The sequence below is a fragment of the Haliotis asinina genome, chromosome 2 (genome assembly GCF_037392515.1).
Source record: "Haliotis asinina isolate JCU_RB_2024 chromosome 2, JCU_Hal_asi_v2, whole genome shotgun sequence".
Classification (NCBI taxonomy): domain Eukaryota; kingdom Metazoa; phylum Mollusca; class Gastropoda; order Lepetellida; family Haliotidae; genus Haliotis; species Haliotis asinina.
The window spans coordinates 45,474,516-45,494,509 of NC_090281.1; the positions used below are offsets into that span (position 1 = coordinate 45,474,516).

The following is a 19,994-nucleotide window of genomic DNA, read 5'->3' on the forward strand; positions in this document are numbered from 1 at the left end:
TTATACATCGGTGTATCTGTGTGCGTGCTTGTGTGTGTATGTGTGCCCGGGTGTTTCAGAAAGCATTAATTTTTCATTTTTCCAATTTTTGGATATTATTTGTACTTAATAATCCCAGCCTACCATCAAGGTACTCCCCAGCATTAAAAGCAGGAGGGCTCTCCCCTTCCTCCGTCAGAATATACAGGTTTGTGAAGTCCAGCCAATGAAACGTATGAGTAGCTTTCTCCAGCTGGTACTCCTTGCCATCTGACAGCACAAAAGAACCGACCTGTAGGGAAAGGTAACTCGAGTAATAAAATGAGTGAGTTGTGTTTTATGGCACTTTCTGCAAAATTCCAGAAAATATCACGGCCGGGGACGCCAGAAACGGAAGAACTCGAAGCTTTAGTTCCATTTACTTTCATTTACTCAACAAGAACTCATTTTAAAGAAGACCATCAGATATATGCTAAGAATTAAAACTAGTTTCAAAGTTTAAAGTTTTACAAGAATAGCTGATACCATGGGCTGTGAAAATTATAATAGACGCATCAACCAAGTCGACGGTTCTGACACCAAACCCCATTTGTCGCTGAGCTGCTGAAGATACATTCTGTCATGGGACTGGTGTAGGTGGTAGGTGGAGTGGACATGAGCTGCAAAACGGATGACCAGTACTCACAAGAATATACTGGCGTTCATTTACACCCAACATCCTGCAGGTCACTTCGAACTGAGACCTATGGGAGTTCCCGTGATACACTGCTGACGTCTGAAACATAAAAATACGATTTGAATCGTTTGTGTCCGTGATTGCGCCTCAAACACGACGAGACTCGACCATTATTTCTAGACTTCAGTTGGAATATTTTCTTTATGTATTGGAGGGACATTACGAAACAAAGTTGACTTGTCATCATGTCGATTTGTGTTATTATTAATAATGTCTAATAATAAATAATCATAACAACATTCGTTTATAATTTTGCCGTATGAAATCCTAGAGTGGTCACGTTTTTTTTGGGACAGCATACATACCTAAATGTCATGAGACATAATACATGACGGGACATGATGTTTACTGTTTGGGCGCTAAGTTCATAAAAGACGATTATACTACAAGAGGTAATTGGGAGGGGGTGTTTCTCACCAAATAGAACCGACGTAACCACTTCCACATCAGTGAGAATTCGCTTGTAAAATCAGATTTTGAATACAGGATGGGTCTGTGTTTATTTGAAACCGCATTCAGAAGTGTGATATTTATGTACATTCCAACAGGCAATGGCGACACTTTGTGCGAAGACACATGAGATACTGCTCTGTCTGAGATCTAGTTTCAGGGACCGACTTTAGCCAAAGCCCGACCTGGATCATGAGTGAGTAACTGAGTGAGTTTAGTTTTACGCCGCACTCAGCAATATTCCAGCTATATGGCGGCAGTCTGTAAATAATCGAGTCGGGGCAAACAATCCAGTGATCAACAACATGAGCATTGATCTTCGCAATTGGGAACCGATGACATGCGTCAACCAAGTCAGCGGGCCTGATCCCGTTAGTGGCCTCTTACGACAAGCATAGTCGCCTTTTATGGCAAGCATGGGTTACTTTGATCATGAACAAACGCCGACACTGACGGACACTGACCAAAGGCCATCACGGAACAAATGCCGACACGGACCAAATGCCGACTCTAACCAGGGGCTGATTCTGATCAAAGTCTGGTTCAGACCAAAGGCCCACACGGATCAAGGGCTGACATGCACCAAACTGACCAAGGGCCAACACTGACCAAAGGCCCACACTAACCAAAGCTCCACACCAACCTATTCCTAATGGTATTGATAGAGTTAGTCGGTTGTTTTACGCTGCACTCAGCAAACTTCCAGCTCCATGACGAGTGATCAACAGCTGTAGCATCGATCTAGTATTGGTAGGGGATGACCACTGTACCTTAGCTCCTGTGATGCTGTCCTTGATGAAGATAGGAGATCCAGTTTTGCTTTTTCTCATGAAGAACATGGGCGTCTTCTCCTTAATGTCGGTGTTTAGGGAGAGGGATAGAGTGATGGTTTCCTGCGGGGTTCGTATTGTGATGGGCAGCACTGCGGGAAGTAGGCACGAGTCAGGCGTTGGAATCCCGTCTTGTGATACTGTCACACTTGCAGTGAAAGCTGGAAAAATGTACAGTTAGTAAGTTCAAATTTGCGATGATTTAAACAATATTCCAGCAATATCACAGCGGGGGACACAAGAAATGGGCTTCACACATTGTTCCCACTTTGGGAATCGAACCCGGTTGTTCGACGTGACGAGAGAATGATTTATATACTAATGTTCAATGCAGTATAATCATCTTGGTCATTTTGGTCATGATGAAAACAGTTTCAACATCTCGTTCTGCATTTTCTTACAGGACCATAATTCAAAGACAAACGCAGCTGGTTCGTTCGAAAGCGCAGTTCGTTTACCAAGCGTGACATACACGCTGCCCTGTCTTGGTTTTTCAGAGGACCTAGGAAAAACCGATCGTTGTTAAGAGCCACAGTAGCCGCGCGCGATCGACTCGGACTGCACTTTCGTGTGCCCTCGAACTGCGATGGGCGGGACATGTATATAAAACTGATAAAAGTATGATTCCTGACCAACTGTACAGAGAAATGTTTGGCTGCGTGTATATTATATCACCATAATATACTCATGGAACCAAATAAGGGAACTCATGAAAGTACAAGTGTTCCTTAAGTTTATTCCTTTCCAGGTTTAATCACAAGCTTTCTAATGTACTGTGGGTGAATATCTGGAAATGGATAGGAACGCTTGTACTTTCGTGTGTTTCCTTATTTCTTTCCCTGAGTATATGTTTTACATTTATAACGCGGCACCATCAATAGCCGAACTGTATTGAAATAAACAAACAAAGGAACACAAGAAAATAAGTGTTCCTTTAATATTTTCCAGTGTAAATCACTAACTTTGAATAGCGCTGTGGGAGGAAATAAAGGAGGAACACTACCATCAAGAGATGTTCCCTTACTTGTTTCCCTCAGTATATACAAAGCACCAATCTTTGACGACAGGAACGTTGTGCCGCCGTGAACGGCTTCTCGAAGGCTGACAAATCTCAAGCGAAGAAATCGGTTCTCTGAAATCACTTCCAGGAATACATTTTGCGGAATGGTTCCTGATAGATACGATAGCGAGAGGTAATATGTGTTGCTCACACTGAACACGATGCCCATATGATTAAACGACTTGGGTATGGATTATTGGGTGTTAGCCATCCCCAAAGGTACGTGGAAACAGACAGAAAGCAATGTAAAAGCAATTCCTGGCTGAATTATCAGACGGGGCACATGCTGCACGTTTTACTTCAGACTATTGACTATACAACCTAAAGCATATACCTAGGACGTGGCAAACATGACACAAAAATGTTCAGGGTTAAACATTTAATATTTCTCAGGATACATTTACTAATAATAACATCTGTATGACTATTTAACGGTTGGGAATAGCTACTTGGAATGATTTGATGAGGTGTATCAACAGAACCGTGATTGTGGAGCTACACTTCTTTGGAGGCCACCCTTAGTCAATATACCAGTCGTTCAGACTGGCCTTTGTCAGTGGAGGGTGTATACAAAGGTACCTTAGGGATTTAAGTCTTTGTGAGGTCTTCAAGGTCAAGCTACGGATGGAAAATGATGGGAACGAGGGTACTGAGGATGAGTCTCCTTCCAAGGCAGAAGAAAAAATTGCATAATTTTGCGTGTTCAACACATAGAACGGCATAACGGATGGGGTGAAATTGTTCATACCATGCACTTGTGAACTATGCATGATCTAGATGGTGTTGACATGTGGGTACAAGGACGCCTCTCTTGTCCGAGTGAACAAATTGATTTGGAAATACCAATAGAGTCTTATCCATCCGTTACATTTGCTGATGAAGCGTTCATGAAAAGCTCGCTTGAATTCATCCTTAACATGTCCATTGTCTCGAGTGACCTTTCGAGTGGCCTTCCGAGTGAGTGAGTGAGTGAGAGAGAGAGTGAGTGAGTGAGAGTGAATGAGTGAGTGGGTTTAGCTATACGCTGCTTTGAAGCACTATTCTAGCAATATCACGACAGGGAGACACCAAAAATTGGCTCGCTACACTGGAGTTAATGAGCGAGCGGAACAGTGAGTGAGTGAATAAAAAGTTGAAGTCACATAGGCAATATTCAGCCATATCGTGATTAATGAAGATATAGATTAATAATAATTAAAGGTAAATCATAAAACCCTGTCCACGAAGTACAGGAAAACAACTACACTATCACAGATAGAAGTGTATAGCCAGTAATTAAATCTAAAACATTTTAACTATTAGACCCATAAGTTATGGTAATCGTGGTTGCTTACCACGTGGTACAACTCATATCATGTCTACATTCTAAATTCAACATGTTTCTTATGATCTATAATTTATCTACATCTAAGTCTTGTTTGTAATTTCAGATAAATAGTTATATTTATTTGTCTTGTAATTAATATTCAGAATTACTACTTAATTGAGTGTGTACTCTGCGCCACCATACGTATATGTCTAACAAACATTCCTTCTTTACTAGAAAGTTTCTGTTTTTTAATGCGTGGAGATCCAGGACTTAATTCTCCGATAACAGTTTTGGGCAGAAAACAAGACTGTTTCAACTGAAATTTAATGAAAACGTCATCCAAATGAAACTGGCTCCAAAACATCACAACTAATCGTACATGATGAGTCAGAGTCTCCAAAGATACTTATTCCGCCAAGACGAGAACACAACAAAGTAGTGCGATACAGCAAGTGAGTGAGTGAGTTTAGTGTTACTGGACACTCAGCATGATTCCAACTATATGGCTGCGGTCTGTAAATAATCGAGTCTGGACCAGTGATCAACAGCATAAGCATCAATCTGCGCAATTGGGAACCGACAACATGTATCAAGCAAGTCGTCGAGGCTGACAATCCGATGCCGTTACTGGCCTCTTACGGCAAGCATAGTCGCCTTTTATGGCAAGCATGGGTTGCTGAAGGCCTATTCTACCCCGGACCTCCAAGGGTCAGTACGATAAAGAGTGGATATACAGTCTCCAATAATTAGCTCGTTGAATGTGCCGACCTTGTGGTCACCATGAGTTTACACTCCGTTGTAACGGGGATAGAATTCAGCACGTTGTATAACTGTAAACTTGTAAAGTACTAATCCATTAGATGAAAGGTGTTGTTAACAAATGAAAGACAACACAGGATTTTAAAAAGAAAATAGAAAGCATCGTACCAGCTTGTCCTGGTGTTAAACATGTTGCTAGGATCCAGGCTGCAAAAAGACTCCACGGAGATTCCATCTTCATTCGCCACCACCAAAGATACTGAGCAATGTGCTCAGATATAACGTATATCGTCACTTACACACAATACGTTTTATTTATACAGGGTTAGGCATACTTGCAATGTGACCCGAGGCATTTCCTTGCAGTTGCATTGAAACGTTCATGCGACATAGCTGAATACAACTCGTGTAGTAACGTTTAAAGAATATAGACCGGTATTAGCTCAGTCAACACCACGAGAAGCTATGTTGCCACAGAACTAGCCTCTGATTTGTTTATAGCAATATATTATAACAAAAGGATGTAAGATGTGGTTGAACTGAATATCTATGATGCAACAATGTATTTTGATATTTTTACGATAAGTGTTCTTTGCTGCGTGTGTTATCTTGTGAACTCCGAGTTTGTCAAGCACTTACAGTAATCACATTTTAAGCGTCATCAATGTAATTACTGTCCGCTAATAGATGCCGGATCAACCACGACACAAATGCTGTATGTTTATGATAATACACCATCTGTCAATATACATTACCATGAATGTCCAGGTAATGTGGAGGGTTTGAAATCTTGGTTAAACCGAACATTTTAATACATATTAAACACTAACAGTCTCAGTCTAGGCATTTTGTCCACTTTAGACGAAGAAGCAGTAAGCAAACAAGAAACTATATTCTGTACGTGGCTGTCTCTCTTCACAACAAAACAGAATGTCTGTTCAGTGTGAATAGTCGACGATATAAACCATGTTTGGACTGAGGGCGGGTAGGCTTAACCGGCTACTATATTGTTGAACAGATGTTGGGAAAGCCATGAAATATTCAACAGAATATGAAACGTACAAAACGTACAGTTCTCTTGTAATTCCGGTACATATCTAACAAGGCTAGTGTTTGTCAGGGAATAGTGCTAATGGGAAAAAGTACATACCTGAAACACAAACATAATCCATTCTAGAGAATTACGATTATTTCGTGATGGTGTCGATGATGTCGTAGCCTTTTAACATACTGAACAGCAAAAGATGTTCAGTATTGATCGCGAGAGATTGAACATATTCACAGACAGCAGCAGAACGGGTAAGTGAGTGAGTGAGTTTAGTTTTATGCCGCACCCAACAATATTCAAGCTATAAGGCGGCGGTCTGTATATAATCGAGTCTGGACCAGAAAATCCAGTGATCAACAACATGAGCATCGATCTGCCCTATTGGGAACCGATGACATTTGTCAACCAAGTCAGCGAGCCTTACCACCCGATCCCGTTAGTCGCCTCTTACGACAAGCACGGTCACCTTTTATGGCAAGCATGGGTTGCTGAAGGCCTATTCTACCCCGGGACCTTCACGGGTCAGAACGGGTAAGACACTCAGGTATTAGTTACAGCTTTACAAAGAAACAACTCCAGACAAATCGTTAATGATCGTTAATAGCTTCGCAACGCTGTTATACTCAAAGTGTAGCATTGCCATTTTGACTTCATGCAATGGCAGCCTAGGCTGTTTATCCCCAGCATCTTCTGTAGATGTACATGGCCTTCACCGTCGGAGGCAGTTGGGCAACCTACTGGCTCAAGTATTCGCTCGTCGGGTTCCTTTTCCCCATCTAGGTACAATTTGTGAAGCCAATTTCTGGTGTCCCTCGCCTTGATATTACTGGAATATTGCTGAAAGCTCCGTAAACCGTACTTGCTCACTCACTTTCGCCGCCGCCTCACCAACGACTCCGTCGATGTCCACTTCCTAAATATGTGTAAGCGATGAAGTGGGATTCCGCACCGACAAATTTGCCTAATCAGTTCTGTGTGCCTTCTGTCACCAGTTCACAAACAAAACCTTTCCGATCTCTAACAGCAGAATTATTGCGAATTTATTTAATGGCAATGTGATGTGATTTTTACTTGTTATGTGAGTCATTAACATATGCTCATGAAGTTTACAGTTGATTGTTTTAGATGTGGGGACGTTTGCATCTCTGTTTATGATCTTCCAGCATGCAAACGTGAATGGGAACTATCCTAAACAACATATTTTGAACACTGAATACTTTGTTTGTTTGTTTCGCAATATTGTTTTCCAGCTACATAGTGGGGGTCGTGAATATTTCCGAGTCTTGACAATCCACGATCAACACAGTGTTATAAATGACATGAGTCACAATGGTCTAGGCTGTGTTGTGTAAAAGACTCAAAACTCAAACCCGTCTTCAATTGCGTGAAATGTCACAAAAACGACTAACTTTGTTATGGACCCAAAGTAGACACATGGATGTTGTGAAGACGCTAGAGGTAGTAATGCAGACAGTCCAGAAAACTTACAGTTTTAAAATGTATTGTTTTTACTGGAATCTCTTTTTGAATTGGCCACCATATCGGTCACATGGCCAGCGGAGTTATGTTTCTATAGCAACAGGCCTGCTAGTATATGAAAAATGCATTCTATTTTCTGTGAAAATAATCCCCTCCGCGACCTCTCTAGCGTGCCCGATTGTACACTAATTCGATGCCCACTTTATCTTAAGGGACATGATGACACATGGCTCATTGTTGCTTGACTCTGTGGACCACCCATACTATGACCCTGAAAACGCTTTGCAAACTTCTTGGAAATCGGCCCATGTGCAGCCTCAGAGGAATTCCAGTCAGCAAACCTGATCTTGTCCTTTTAGATAAAATTATTGCATATATTTATATCATTGAATTTTCTGTCCTTTCTTATAGCAAGATTCTTGATAAGCATGACAATTATGCAAACCATGCCATTGAAACGTCGCGCTTGCATTAAGAGTACACCTTCCCTCCTCAGGCTCCCCATTGCTCTTGTTGCCCTTGATCTGGTACCTCCTCTGTTTCCTGGCACCCTTTTGACATTCTGTGTAATGCAGAAGTCTGTGTTGCGGAGTCTACACATTCTGTGGAAAGTTGTTGTTGGGTTTTGACTAGGCAGCGTTTCCGGGGAGAAGTCCCATTTGCTGTCTCGGCTGCGTGTAGAGGGGCAACGGGCCTTGAGCCTGTGCCAGGACAACCTGACCCATTTTTGCTGCATATAATTTTAAATCAGTAAAATATAATAAACGGAACTTTTGCATGAGCAGAATGCTCAAGTGGCAGGAGACCCAAAACTTCAAATCGATGTCTCGGTCTACCTCTTTTCTCTTCCTGATGCCAAATCTTGCTGCACAGAGCCACTTGACCCCGAAATTTCTGACCCTCATTCTTCTTCATCCTCAGTTGCAGATAGTTCTGGAAAACATATAGATATTAATTTTCATTCTATTTATGATGAAACATCTTATATGCTTCTAGACAAACAAATGCCAGTCAAACAAACACATAAATCTTTTCTCAAGTATGAAATTGATTAATTAAATAAAGTTATTTCAGTGACACTTTCTGTGAGCCTATCTATTGATCAGATATGAAACATCACAACAAGTAAAAATGATTGAAACGTCCATCCTGGATTGTGCTGTACATTAAGTTAAAATCATCAGGGAATCTAATGTCAAAAAGGCAAGGCAATTTGGAGAAAATTTAAACTGAAATGCAAAACGCTGCAAAAAAACCAAAAAAAACAACACATTTCCGCAAACCGTTGGTTCCCTTAAGGCAAAACTGAAGGCGGCTTGGACTAAAAGAAAGAAAGAAAGAAACTGGAAATAAACTTATAAATCAAAAAATAAACTCTCTAGGAATAATGGAAGTATCTTTACAGGCAGCTGATGGTGAACATGAACGATGACGCAATGTATGAGAAAATAACAGCGTAGTTTGGTACAAATTGCTATATTCCCTGCAAAGCGATGTCAAGAAGGCCAAATTTAATATATCTCCTGGGTCTGACGGCATTCGAAACCGGTAATGAAAATTTTTCCCCCGTGCCCAAACACCATTACGTACTGTGTTCTGCAAAGGTCGCACAATACTCCTTCCAAAAATAGGAGACGTGACTGATCCTCAAAATCCATCACATGTATGAAAACACAATATATAATATTCAAAGGGTGTTTCATTGATTAATTTACAAAGAAGTGGGCAAGGAGTGGATGTTGGCAGCAAAAGCACACGACACTGTCCACCATGATTACGTGCTGCAGTCTCTTGATAATACTGACCTCCTGAGACGACTAGTTGATTTACTCAAGTCTTCAATCAGTTGCTGCTCGAATCAACTTGCAATTGAGTAGTACTCGCTAGCACAGGTGATGACTTTAGAATCTATTCCAATTGAAAGAGGAAGATACTATGTGGACTCCTTCAGTCCTTTGAGTTTTTTGATAGTCTTTAAATCACCGCCTGACCTGAAGGTTCATGTCTGATAACAAAGCAAAAAACCATGATGGTTCACTGGAGTGTGGACACTTTGATCCGAGTAAAGTAATCGATGGTCACCTCTCCCAGTCAGTCTCAGCTCAATCCGTAGTCGACCCCCAGAATATGACAACAACTGAATATACAGTAAACAACAGCTGTGGCCAGTAATCCACTATGATGACAGGAACACATTATTCTTCGGACACTACACGGGATCTGCAATAAAACTGATACATGGTGGAATTAAAACTAGACTTGGGTATCTATCCACCTTTTCACCTGGCAGCAGACCTATCTATGCGCCAAGTTTGGTGGAGAAATATTGAACGGTTTTTGAGTTAAACTCAGGAAAAGACGAATTTACACGGACAGACATACGTTTCACATTCTCCAAAACATTCTTGGTAGGTTTCTACTTGTTCCTTGGATTGATTGTTCCAAAGGTTTGCTATCAGGTGCTAATAAACAACTGAGTGTCCTATTCTGTCCAGAGTGCACAAGCAAAGGTCCTATTCTGACTGTGACTTGGTCATCGGAGCCATCTTCACACAATTAGTGATATGTTTTGTGATGGTGTTTAATCTGGACAGGACTGTTTAGCAGACATCAGATTTTCACAATATTTGGATTAGCAAATTACCAGCTTTACCCAGTACTACTGACTTTGGGATTCTTTGTTTGAAGACCCCTGACAAATACGATCACCAACTGAATTCAGAGAAAAGGATTACATCATATTGCCATACTTTGAAATCATTTGGAGTTGACATCAACAGTGGAAACAGGTTCTGTCAAATAATCCACTGCAAACTCCGATTAGAATGTAGTGATTCAAACGAGTAAGATAAGCCAAAATGTACTTCGGGGTGCTACCTTCGAGGACACTTTTCATTATTTTTTATATGTCCCAAGTATGATGCTGTAAGAAACGATTTACTTTATTTCAAACATGGATATAAGTTAACATAAATTATGCTGTGTATGGTAAGCTCGAATCACCCAGATCTATAAATCATGATATTATCAGATCAGTACAGAACTTTATTTCCACTTCAAGAAGATTTAATCAGTTTTAAGTTTTCATCTGGCTCTTTGCTTACTTTTGCTTTATGGATGCTTATATTCATGCATGCCATGATATGATGTAATTTATGATATCGTTTTCTTTTATATTCATGTTATGAAATGCAAGTCGCATAAATGTGTCGCATTGCAGATACAGACTATAGATCTTAAACAAAGGCTCACGCTTCAGTGACTAATGGTAATTACCTCGCTCGCATCTCTCACCTAGCCATGGTGCAGTGTTGTCTTAACAAGACCTTTTTGGTTAGACTGGCTAAGTGAGAGTTAACCCGTCGCATCCATTGCAAGAAAGAAGTTCTAAAATGCTACTTAAAGATGAAACCCTGCGATGGACATTGTCAAGTCGTGTTGTCGCGTTACATCGTGCTTGGGTGCAAACTGTGAAAATGAACATCACAGTTTAGCTGTGTGTTGACGTCACGAAAACAGAATGAGGTATAAATATGAGACTGGCAACAACTGCTGCATACGAAGACAGTCTGTTGACTTGAGCACCGTTTAAGACAGCACAACAAGGACGTGTTGACAGTTTAAAGTTAATGTTCTGAAGGATTCAGTTCACCAACAATGAGTCTGTCCGACGCGCCGAGTTCAGCACTGCATGTTATGATTGTAGGAGAGGCTGGTGTTGGCAAACGCTCCTTCGTGAGTCAGCTGGAAGATGTATGGGGCGAAAGTCAGATGTTCATGGAAAACGAATATATATGGACCATCAGAGACTGTGAGGTAATCTTTCACATCACTGACATAACGCAAGACAGTGTGTCTGACAGAGCTTTGCAAATAAGGATCGGAGAGTGCGATGCCTTCATTCTGATGCACTTGGTAGAGGACAAAGAGTCTTTCGAGGTTCTGCCTCTGATCAAAGATATCATTCTCAAAGAAAAGGGCATGGAAACAGATTTGCCTATTTTCGTTGTCGGTTATCGAGTGGACTGTAAGGAATTTGTGACCGAGTCCAAGGTAGCTTGTTTGGTTGTGTGGGACTGGATGATGAACTACAGAGAGGTGTTTGAAAATAACATGAAACATGTCACGAAACTCTGTGGGGACATTATGAGTAAGTGTCTTGGAAGCTGGTATGCGTCAATTACCACTGATCAACAAGAACCGCCAAAAAAGCTCTCTAAGTTACAGCGGTTAAGACGCATTTTCAGATTAAAACTAACATGAATTCTGGACAGACTACTGGGCTTCTGGAACATTTGATGGACAAGGCTACATCTGCTCAGGCGTCGTGATACCGATGTACCTGTCCTTAGGAGGAAACCTCAACACCCTACCTTCATAACGGCTCTCCCATCCCAGAGAGAGGATCGGAACTCTTTTCCATCAACATTGTTACTAAACTTTGCGTTATTACTGTTACTAGCTCTGGTCGTTTGCGTCAAGCTTTGCAACCCTTCTTTTGTTGTAAGAAATTATTTGTTGTGTACAGTGCTCAAATTAACAAATTTCCTTTACGTTTATTCCCATAATCATTCAGAACAATCATTCTAATGCTCCTTCGACGACTCATGTGCATTGTAATGCTAATAAATTATTCCAGTTGTTTACATATAGTGTTTATTAAAGATACTGTAGAGCAATGTAAATTTTAAGACATTTTTGTAAATATATTTGGCATACAAATTTTGTATTTGGGGTACATATTTTCTCGTTTGGAAGCATTGGAAAGGCTCGATTGTAAGCGTGAACAAACATGCTTTAAGAGTTAAATCAAACATCCTAAATGTGACTATTTGTGGTGAATATGGCTGTTTCCCACTTAATCTAGACGCACAAACATCAATGTTCAAATATAGGGTGTTTAAATCCGTTGAATATGTCTGTATCACGATTTCCTAAGATGTGTTATAACATGATGTGTTTGTTTGACACTAACGGTAGATCAGTTAACGAATATTTGAAATTTACTAAATCATTTTGCTTTTAAGTAATGTATGGTTGTCTAAACAGACTACTTGTCAAAGGTCATTTAAAACAGTCAATTCTAATCTTACGGTGCTTTAAAATCAGCAGGACAATACCTCCACGATGTTAATGTTTCATGAACCAGTTTCAGATATAAACGTCTGCGCGTGATCTTACGATCGAGATGGGAAGATATTTTACTATACCAAGAGAAAACACATAGTGAAAACTTTAGGGAAATGAATATAGTTGAAGATACATTCCATGTTTTGTTGGTGTGTCCGTGGTATAAATTTCCATTACTTTTGTATATCGAGAAAATGGTCTGCAAACATTGTGATTGTATTCGATTATTGTAATCTGACACTGTACTATGGGCCCGTGTCCTTGTGGCTATCGGAATAAAATATATTCCTAAATGTCATTGTTGCATCATTTTGCCTTATACGCGTAGAGGTCGATAAAAGTATGTTCATTCCATCTTGATATGGCGACACTTCATAATAATGGATGTTAAAGCCGTTCGGTAGTCATTGTGTTCTTTGTGTTGTTCAGCACTTTGATTATGTTACGGAGTTGCCATATTTTGTAAATAACGTGTGAATGAAAACATTGTTCGAACAATTATTCTGGTATAGTAAATTCCAAGGTTACTTTTGACATTGTCAGGCTCTTGCCAGGCGCCCACAGCCGTTGCAGCTAACACCTACACTGTTGAAGAGTAGCCAAAGGGAGGCAACTTGGAAACCCACGGGGATTCATTTTAGGTTTAGCAGTTTTATTTCTTCTAGCAACACTGCCAGTCAGTAATGGTGTTGTATATTGACCTTAACGGGTACTCGGTCGAGTAAAGCCCATAAGCAACACGCTCTGAAGACTCGCCAATATTTGCCGGGCGGGTTCAGTCCAAGGTCTTGTCAGTCTCAGTCCAAGTAACTCAACAATCCTGCGAAAATTGGTACCTTGTCTTGGTTGTGTTTCCATTTGGTGCCGAAGCACAGCATTAGTAGCATAGGCGTCCTATGTCTCTTTGACACCATATGCACGTTATAAACACGACCTGCTGTGGATGTGGCAACATGCTGGAAGAAAACAAGTCATAATATTTACCACACACCAGTTTCTTTCAGCGATATAAGACGAACGGTATTGTTTTATTATCTTTTCTACACTTGTGTCTTTTTTACACTTTCCCAAGATACAACTTTAGAATGTGTCATCGATTCCGACTTTAAATCGCAAAAACGGGGATTTACCGAAATGAATAGTTCAGAAAGTTATGAATTGATGGTTGCTTCTCTAGTATATTAATGGAGCGTTTACCAACGTTTGGGCAAAGTTCTCCCTTCCTTGTAATACGAAAGCTTTGAAGACCTTGCAAAGGGTACAAGCGCATAAAACATGACTGGCATAAAGAATTGTCTATTCGTGGCAATGCGAAGGGGGTGCGTTTGAATCTGACGTAGACAGCAAAATATTTAGCGAACCAAAGGCAGGTCAATACAGAACATTTCATGACATTCAAATCTGGATGCAGAGGTCCATGCACCATATTGATGGGGATGTTAACCTCACCGCCGATTTAGCTTTAAAAATTTAAGTACCATTTGGACGCTAAACTAAAATCATTGTGCCCTTCAAGCACAGGCAGACGGATAGGTAACGTCATCACACAAGATGAGGATGCGTTTTGGAAGAGGGGTCGCGTGTGGTTCACACCACGTGGAAGTTGCTTGAATCTGTGTTCTATTTGAATGGGATAAACGTTATTTTACTGACTGGAGATGAACATCGTGCTCTTAAAGAAGGCGTTACAATAAATTATCTGAACTATTTTCAAAAACAAATTCAGGAGACCTACATAATGAGTGAACCTCATAGGCTTTGATGATTTGATTTGAGAAGTCACTACTTATTGCCTCTCCAGTCACCGGTTCTTACTCAAAATGTTTTAGAGAGATTTGACTGTTAAGCGTATAGACCGTGAACATAGACTTGAAGGGAACCGCATGGTTCTCTCTTTTCAATTGACCAGTGAGGGAGGGAGTTTATGTTCGATGTCAAGCCGATAGTTTGTGGGACATCCAATCCTAGAGTGATACTGTTGGAATGACCATATTCACTCACCATGCAGTGACTGAAACTGACTCAGACAGATGCCTCTCCCAATTTGTGCACTATGTCCGAATCGGGAATAAACTATGAGTACGCTATTCCAAATTTCAATACATGAACAACAGGAAAACCAGATGGGCACTCTAACAAAGACTAAATATATACGTGAAAGCAGCAACACCGGTCCAAAAATAGTCGCGAGTATCTGCGGAATCAATTATCACTGAGTATAAAGGTTACATTGTGGTGAAAGATTACAGTAATTCTTCTTTTTTCTTTACTTTATTTATTCAACATATGTTATTTTTTAAGCGTGCCCAATGTGCGCTGAAACAACTGGTCCCCGAAGGTAAAACTCACTAGAATTTCTAACAGATGTTTTAGCTCCTCTGACATCCAGGGCTTTTCTTATTGTCTTATATACTCTTTAAAAAAGTAGGGGAACTTCATTTCGTATTTACGATTAAAAATATTTAGGAGATTTATCGGAGTCAATCAGTATTGATATGATATTATTGAATGTTTTGAGAATGCATCACCATTTGCACTTCCTTACAACCGTAGTTATTTGGAATGTAGTCGCTTTTGAAAAGTGACTGGTGTATGGCATGTACTTTGTATGTATACGATTTTCATTTTAAAACAAACGACTAGAAACAAACACCAACAAATGTGTGATGCAAGATGAGTGTCAAAATTAATGCTCTAATTTTTGTTCGACCTTCTCGAAAAAATGGCAAAATCAAGCAAGGGACCCCATGAACGTGTATGGGGCTACTGCGTTGTACACGTGTATATCACCCCTATTGTGTTTCGGGGTGGTAATAGAGGGAAATGGTAGTGCGTTCATAAGAAGTCTGTCCTTGAAACGTTTTTTAACGTTTGCACTTCCTATTCAAATAGGATTTTGTCTTGGTTCATTTCCAGTTGAAAATACTTTTAGTTGGTGTTACATTCAAACACATATTACCTTTCCCAGCGTTTAATCAGAGCTCAGTGAATACTTTACGTGTTATGTGCTTATTGGTTACATAACAGTGTATTGAAACCAGATCACATGATTCTCAACGTTTGATGTTAGGTTGACGTTTGGTATGTGGCATGTATGTGCGGGTAAATTTCATACCCCAATTTTCAGGGGCCCAGATCATGGTTCATTCTCTTTACATATCTTCCCAGGTAAAGAGGAAGGTCATGAGATTTCAGGCCTGACCTTCCCACACAACCAATGTGGTCCCAACTCAGCTCAGCTCTACCAGTGCATGAGTGGGTGAGTTTAGTTTTACCCCGCACTCAACAATATTCCAGCTATACAGCGGCGGTCTGTAAATAATCGTGTCCGGACCAGACAATCCAGAGATCAACAACATGAGCATCGATCTGCACAATTGGGAACCGATGACATGTCTCAACCAAGTCAGCTAGTCTGACCACCTGTCAGTCGCCTCTTACGACAAGCATAGTCGCCTTTCATGGCAAGCATGGGTTGCTGACGTCCTATTCCACCCCGGGACCTTCAGCTCTACAACAGAACAAGTCACTTCACATCTCCTGAACCTAGTAGAAGAAGAAGGCTGAGGAATATTTCCGTTGACATCCAATGGTCCATAATTTAAATAAATATAAAATCCTCAGTGCAAAAACTCGGCGTGTATAGAACATGTATCCAGAAAATGAAAGCTAGGGGTAGCAAGTCAAGCATACACCATCTCAAATCCGGAGATCAATTGCTAGCTGATAAAGCTGATATCGCAGGTAAACTGTGTGAAACACTTGCGAAACATTCTTCCCCAGCAAACTATATTCCTCAATCTCAAACATACCAAGAGCCAGCAAAAAAAATGTATCACAGTACCCCTGACAATTTAGTTCGACTGGAGTCATCTGTTAAGAATGCCTTTATTAGCAAGCAACATGCAGATTTAGAAACGTGGATACCACTAGGAAGCACGGCATCTTAAAAGATTTACATGACTTTGGTTTACGGGACACAGTTTTTAACTGACAGACAATTTCAAGTCCGAGAGGGTTGTATGTGACCATTATCATCAGGATCAGGGTGTCCCACAAGTCAGTAATTTGTGTGTCACTTTATTTTGTATCAAGAAGAATAGTTCAGTTTAAGTTGTAAATGATTCAATTGATGGTTCACTTTTTGTGGATGATTTATATATTTGTTGTCATGGGAAAAATGTGCATACTATTGAACGACAATTACAACTGTGTGAATGCAAAATAAATATATGGTGTCTTGAAAACGGCCTTAAATTTTCTCAATCAAAAACCAATTTTATACATTTCTGCCATAAATATAAACCACATAAAGACCCAGAACTATTTCTAAATGGTACCCCCATCAAAGTTATAAAAGGAGGCCAAATTCTTGGGTCCCATTTACGATTCACATTTAACCTTCCTGCCGCAGAGTAAATCCCTTGAAACTAAATGCTTGAATTTACTCGATTTGTTAAAGGGTGTTTTAAAAGTGGGGTGAGAATCAAACTAGCGTCCTTCACCTGTATCGATCACTGGTGAAATCTAAACTTGGTTATGGCCCCATAGTATATGGTGGGGCTGAAAACGTAACCTAAAACTACTTGATTCTGTCCAGCACCATGGCCTATGACTTTGTCTTGGGTCTTTTAGAACCCCCATTGACAGTCTCAACGTTGAGGCAGATAAACTATCTCTTACAGAGCGCCGTATTAAATTATCCTTTGCTGGTGTTGGCAAACGTTCCTTCGTGAGTGAACTGGAAGAGCTTTGCAAATAAGGATCGGAGCGTGTGGTGCCTTCATTCTGATGCACTTGGTAAAGAACAAAGAGTGTTTCAAGGTTCTGCCTCTGATCAAAGATATCATTCTCAAAGATATGAGATTTGCAGAGACAGATTTGCCTATTTTCGTTGTTGGTCATCGAGTGGACTGTAAGGAACTTGTGACCGAGTCCAAGACAGCCCGTGTGGTTGTGTGTGACTGACTGATGAACTACAGAGAGGTATTTGAAAATAACCTGAAATATGTCACGAAACTCTGTGGAGACATTATGACTAAATGTCTTGGAAGTTCTTATGTCCCGACCTTTGATCAACTAAAATCGGAAACAAAGCAGTCACAGTTACAGCGGTTTAGACGCCCTTTCAGATTATAACAATCACAAATTCAAGAAAATTTCATGCTGAACTTTGTGGTATTACTGTTACTGGTTGGGATCGATTGTATCACACTTTCTACCCCTTATACGGTAAGAAATTATTTTTTAGGTTTATTTCTTAACTTACCAATCTATACTTCTATCCCCATGCAGATCTTTCCGAAAATGACATTTGTCTCTGATGAAGGTGAAATAAGTTGTGATTAAACAAACTGATGATCTTATAGCTGTTTGTATTATTTGTATACATGTATGTGGATAGGCAAATGCTTATGTATACATATAAATATATTTGCAATGTGTGTATGAAACTGTGTGTTTACGGACCCGAAGGTCTTTTACCGAAATACAGTTTTGATTGATTGAAGTAACCATTCCGCTAGCTGATGCACCACGAGAGAACAAACGAACAATGGTGTCACTGAAATGGCTGGTCAATAGAGAACGCATTGATGAGTTGTGGAATAGTACTTGTGCACTCAAGTCCAGTTCTGAAAACGAGTCAGTGTGGTTGTAGAAAGATTTAGAACAGGGGACACAGCGAATGGGCTTCACACATTATACCCTCGCGGGGAACTCAAGGCAAGGTCATAGGCGTACCAATTGAGTAATGAAGTTACTAGGGTACCACACCGCCCTCCTTTCTTGAGACAGTCAACTGGGCTGTATGCAGTACTGAACCTTGTGTCAGATACTTATTTTCCATACTATAACGATATCATTTCAAAAGGGTGTTCAGTAATTAAAAGATGGTGACAACGCTTATGGTGTGTTTAGTTTGTTCTCTCTTGTGCTTATCAAACAGAAGAGCAATCAGTTTTGATATGCAAATTTCACATTTTCACTGTCCACATTCTGATTGAAAATTTGCAAAATGCAACGAATGGGATGACCTTCTACAGAAAATGTCACATAATACTTAAGTGATTTTGAAATGAACAAACATGCGGCAAAGACAATGTAAAGAAATATGTTCATTCACTGCCATGTATATCATGCAAGAATAACAAAACCGACAAAGAAGTCACATTTAAAAAGGGCAACAAATGCCAATCTGGACTAGTGTCTGCTCAAGGTTTTATAATCCAATAATTAGTGGTATAGTGGATTGTTCTTACATAAGTTAAAATTCAAACGTAAAATGACGTCGTTTAATGGCATTTGAGTGACTTCATACAGGCATTACTGAGATACTTACCCTATTTCATCAACATAAGAACACCAATACGCGACGGTGTGAACGTACATCCCAAAACATACTTTTACCAGTATATTATCTTTGCAAATCCTGACAAACGCGCTTTTCCTCTTGTACGATTCGTCTTACACAATTTCAAGTGATGATTAATACGTCGGGCCCAAAAAGTTACATCTGTTTCCTTCTTCCTTTCTATCGGGAACTACTGAAGTTTTTATAAATGTAGGGTATTCAATCAGATATCCGGTTTCTTGGACCCATTTTGTAAGCTGTAATTGGGAAATGATTGAGTGAAGTATTTCAATGATATAAAGTTTTATTAAGAATGAAGATTTTTATGGATATCAACTTCTTTATGAGAGAACACAACGTTTCGGAGTTAATGCTTACTCCTTCATCAGGTTGTGAACGTACATCACCTGATGAAGGAGTAAGCATTAACTCCGAAACGTTGTGTTCTCTCATAAAGAAGTTGATATCCATAAAAATCTTCATTCTTATGTATTTTCACTTCTAAATGACATTCAAAGACTTAAAGTTTTATTGCCCAAGAGAGTCCAGTTTCTGTAATTTGTATTATTACTGATTACGTTGTAGTTATTATTGGGTCACAATCTTTAGAGTTTTGAGTGATAGTCTTTATGGGTCACATTTCGTATCATCGGTAATATTGTTTAAGCGGCACGTCTTTAAGGTTACCTCCCTTTAACTGTTGCCGATCGTGAAAGTTCCATACTTCGCTGGAATGCTCAGGAATCAGTGGCTGTGTGTATATAAAGCTGGTTGTGGTGTTGACACACACACACACACACACACACACACACACACACACACACAAGGACTTAAAGGCGGACTTATATTAGTATTGTGTCAT

At 40.0% G+C, this 19,994-nt stretch overlaps 1 protein-coding gene and 1 pseudogene across 1 annotated transcript; one reads left to right on the top strand and one right to left on the bottom strand.

The window, feature by feature from the left end:
• The window catches only part of LOC137271834 (uncharacterized), a 34,382-nt pseudogene extending 29,018 nt beyond the window's left edge, over positions 1-5,364 (bottom strand).
• A 5,943-nt stretch (positions 5,365-11,307) lies between these two features.
• On the top strand, positions 11,308-13,379 carry LOC137271835 (GTP-binding protein Di-Ras1-like). The gene is made up of 2 exons (XM_067804230.1): positions 11,308-11,800; positions 13,324-13,379. Exons 1-2 carry the CDS (start codon positions 11,308-11,310, stop codon positions 13,377-13,379), a joined length of 549 nt encoding a protein of 182 aa, XP_067660331.1.
• Positions 13,380-19,994: the final 6,615 nt, after the last annotated feature.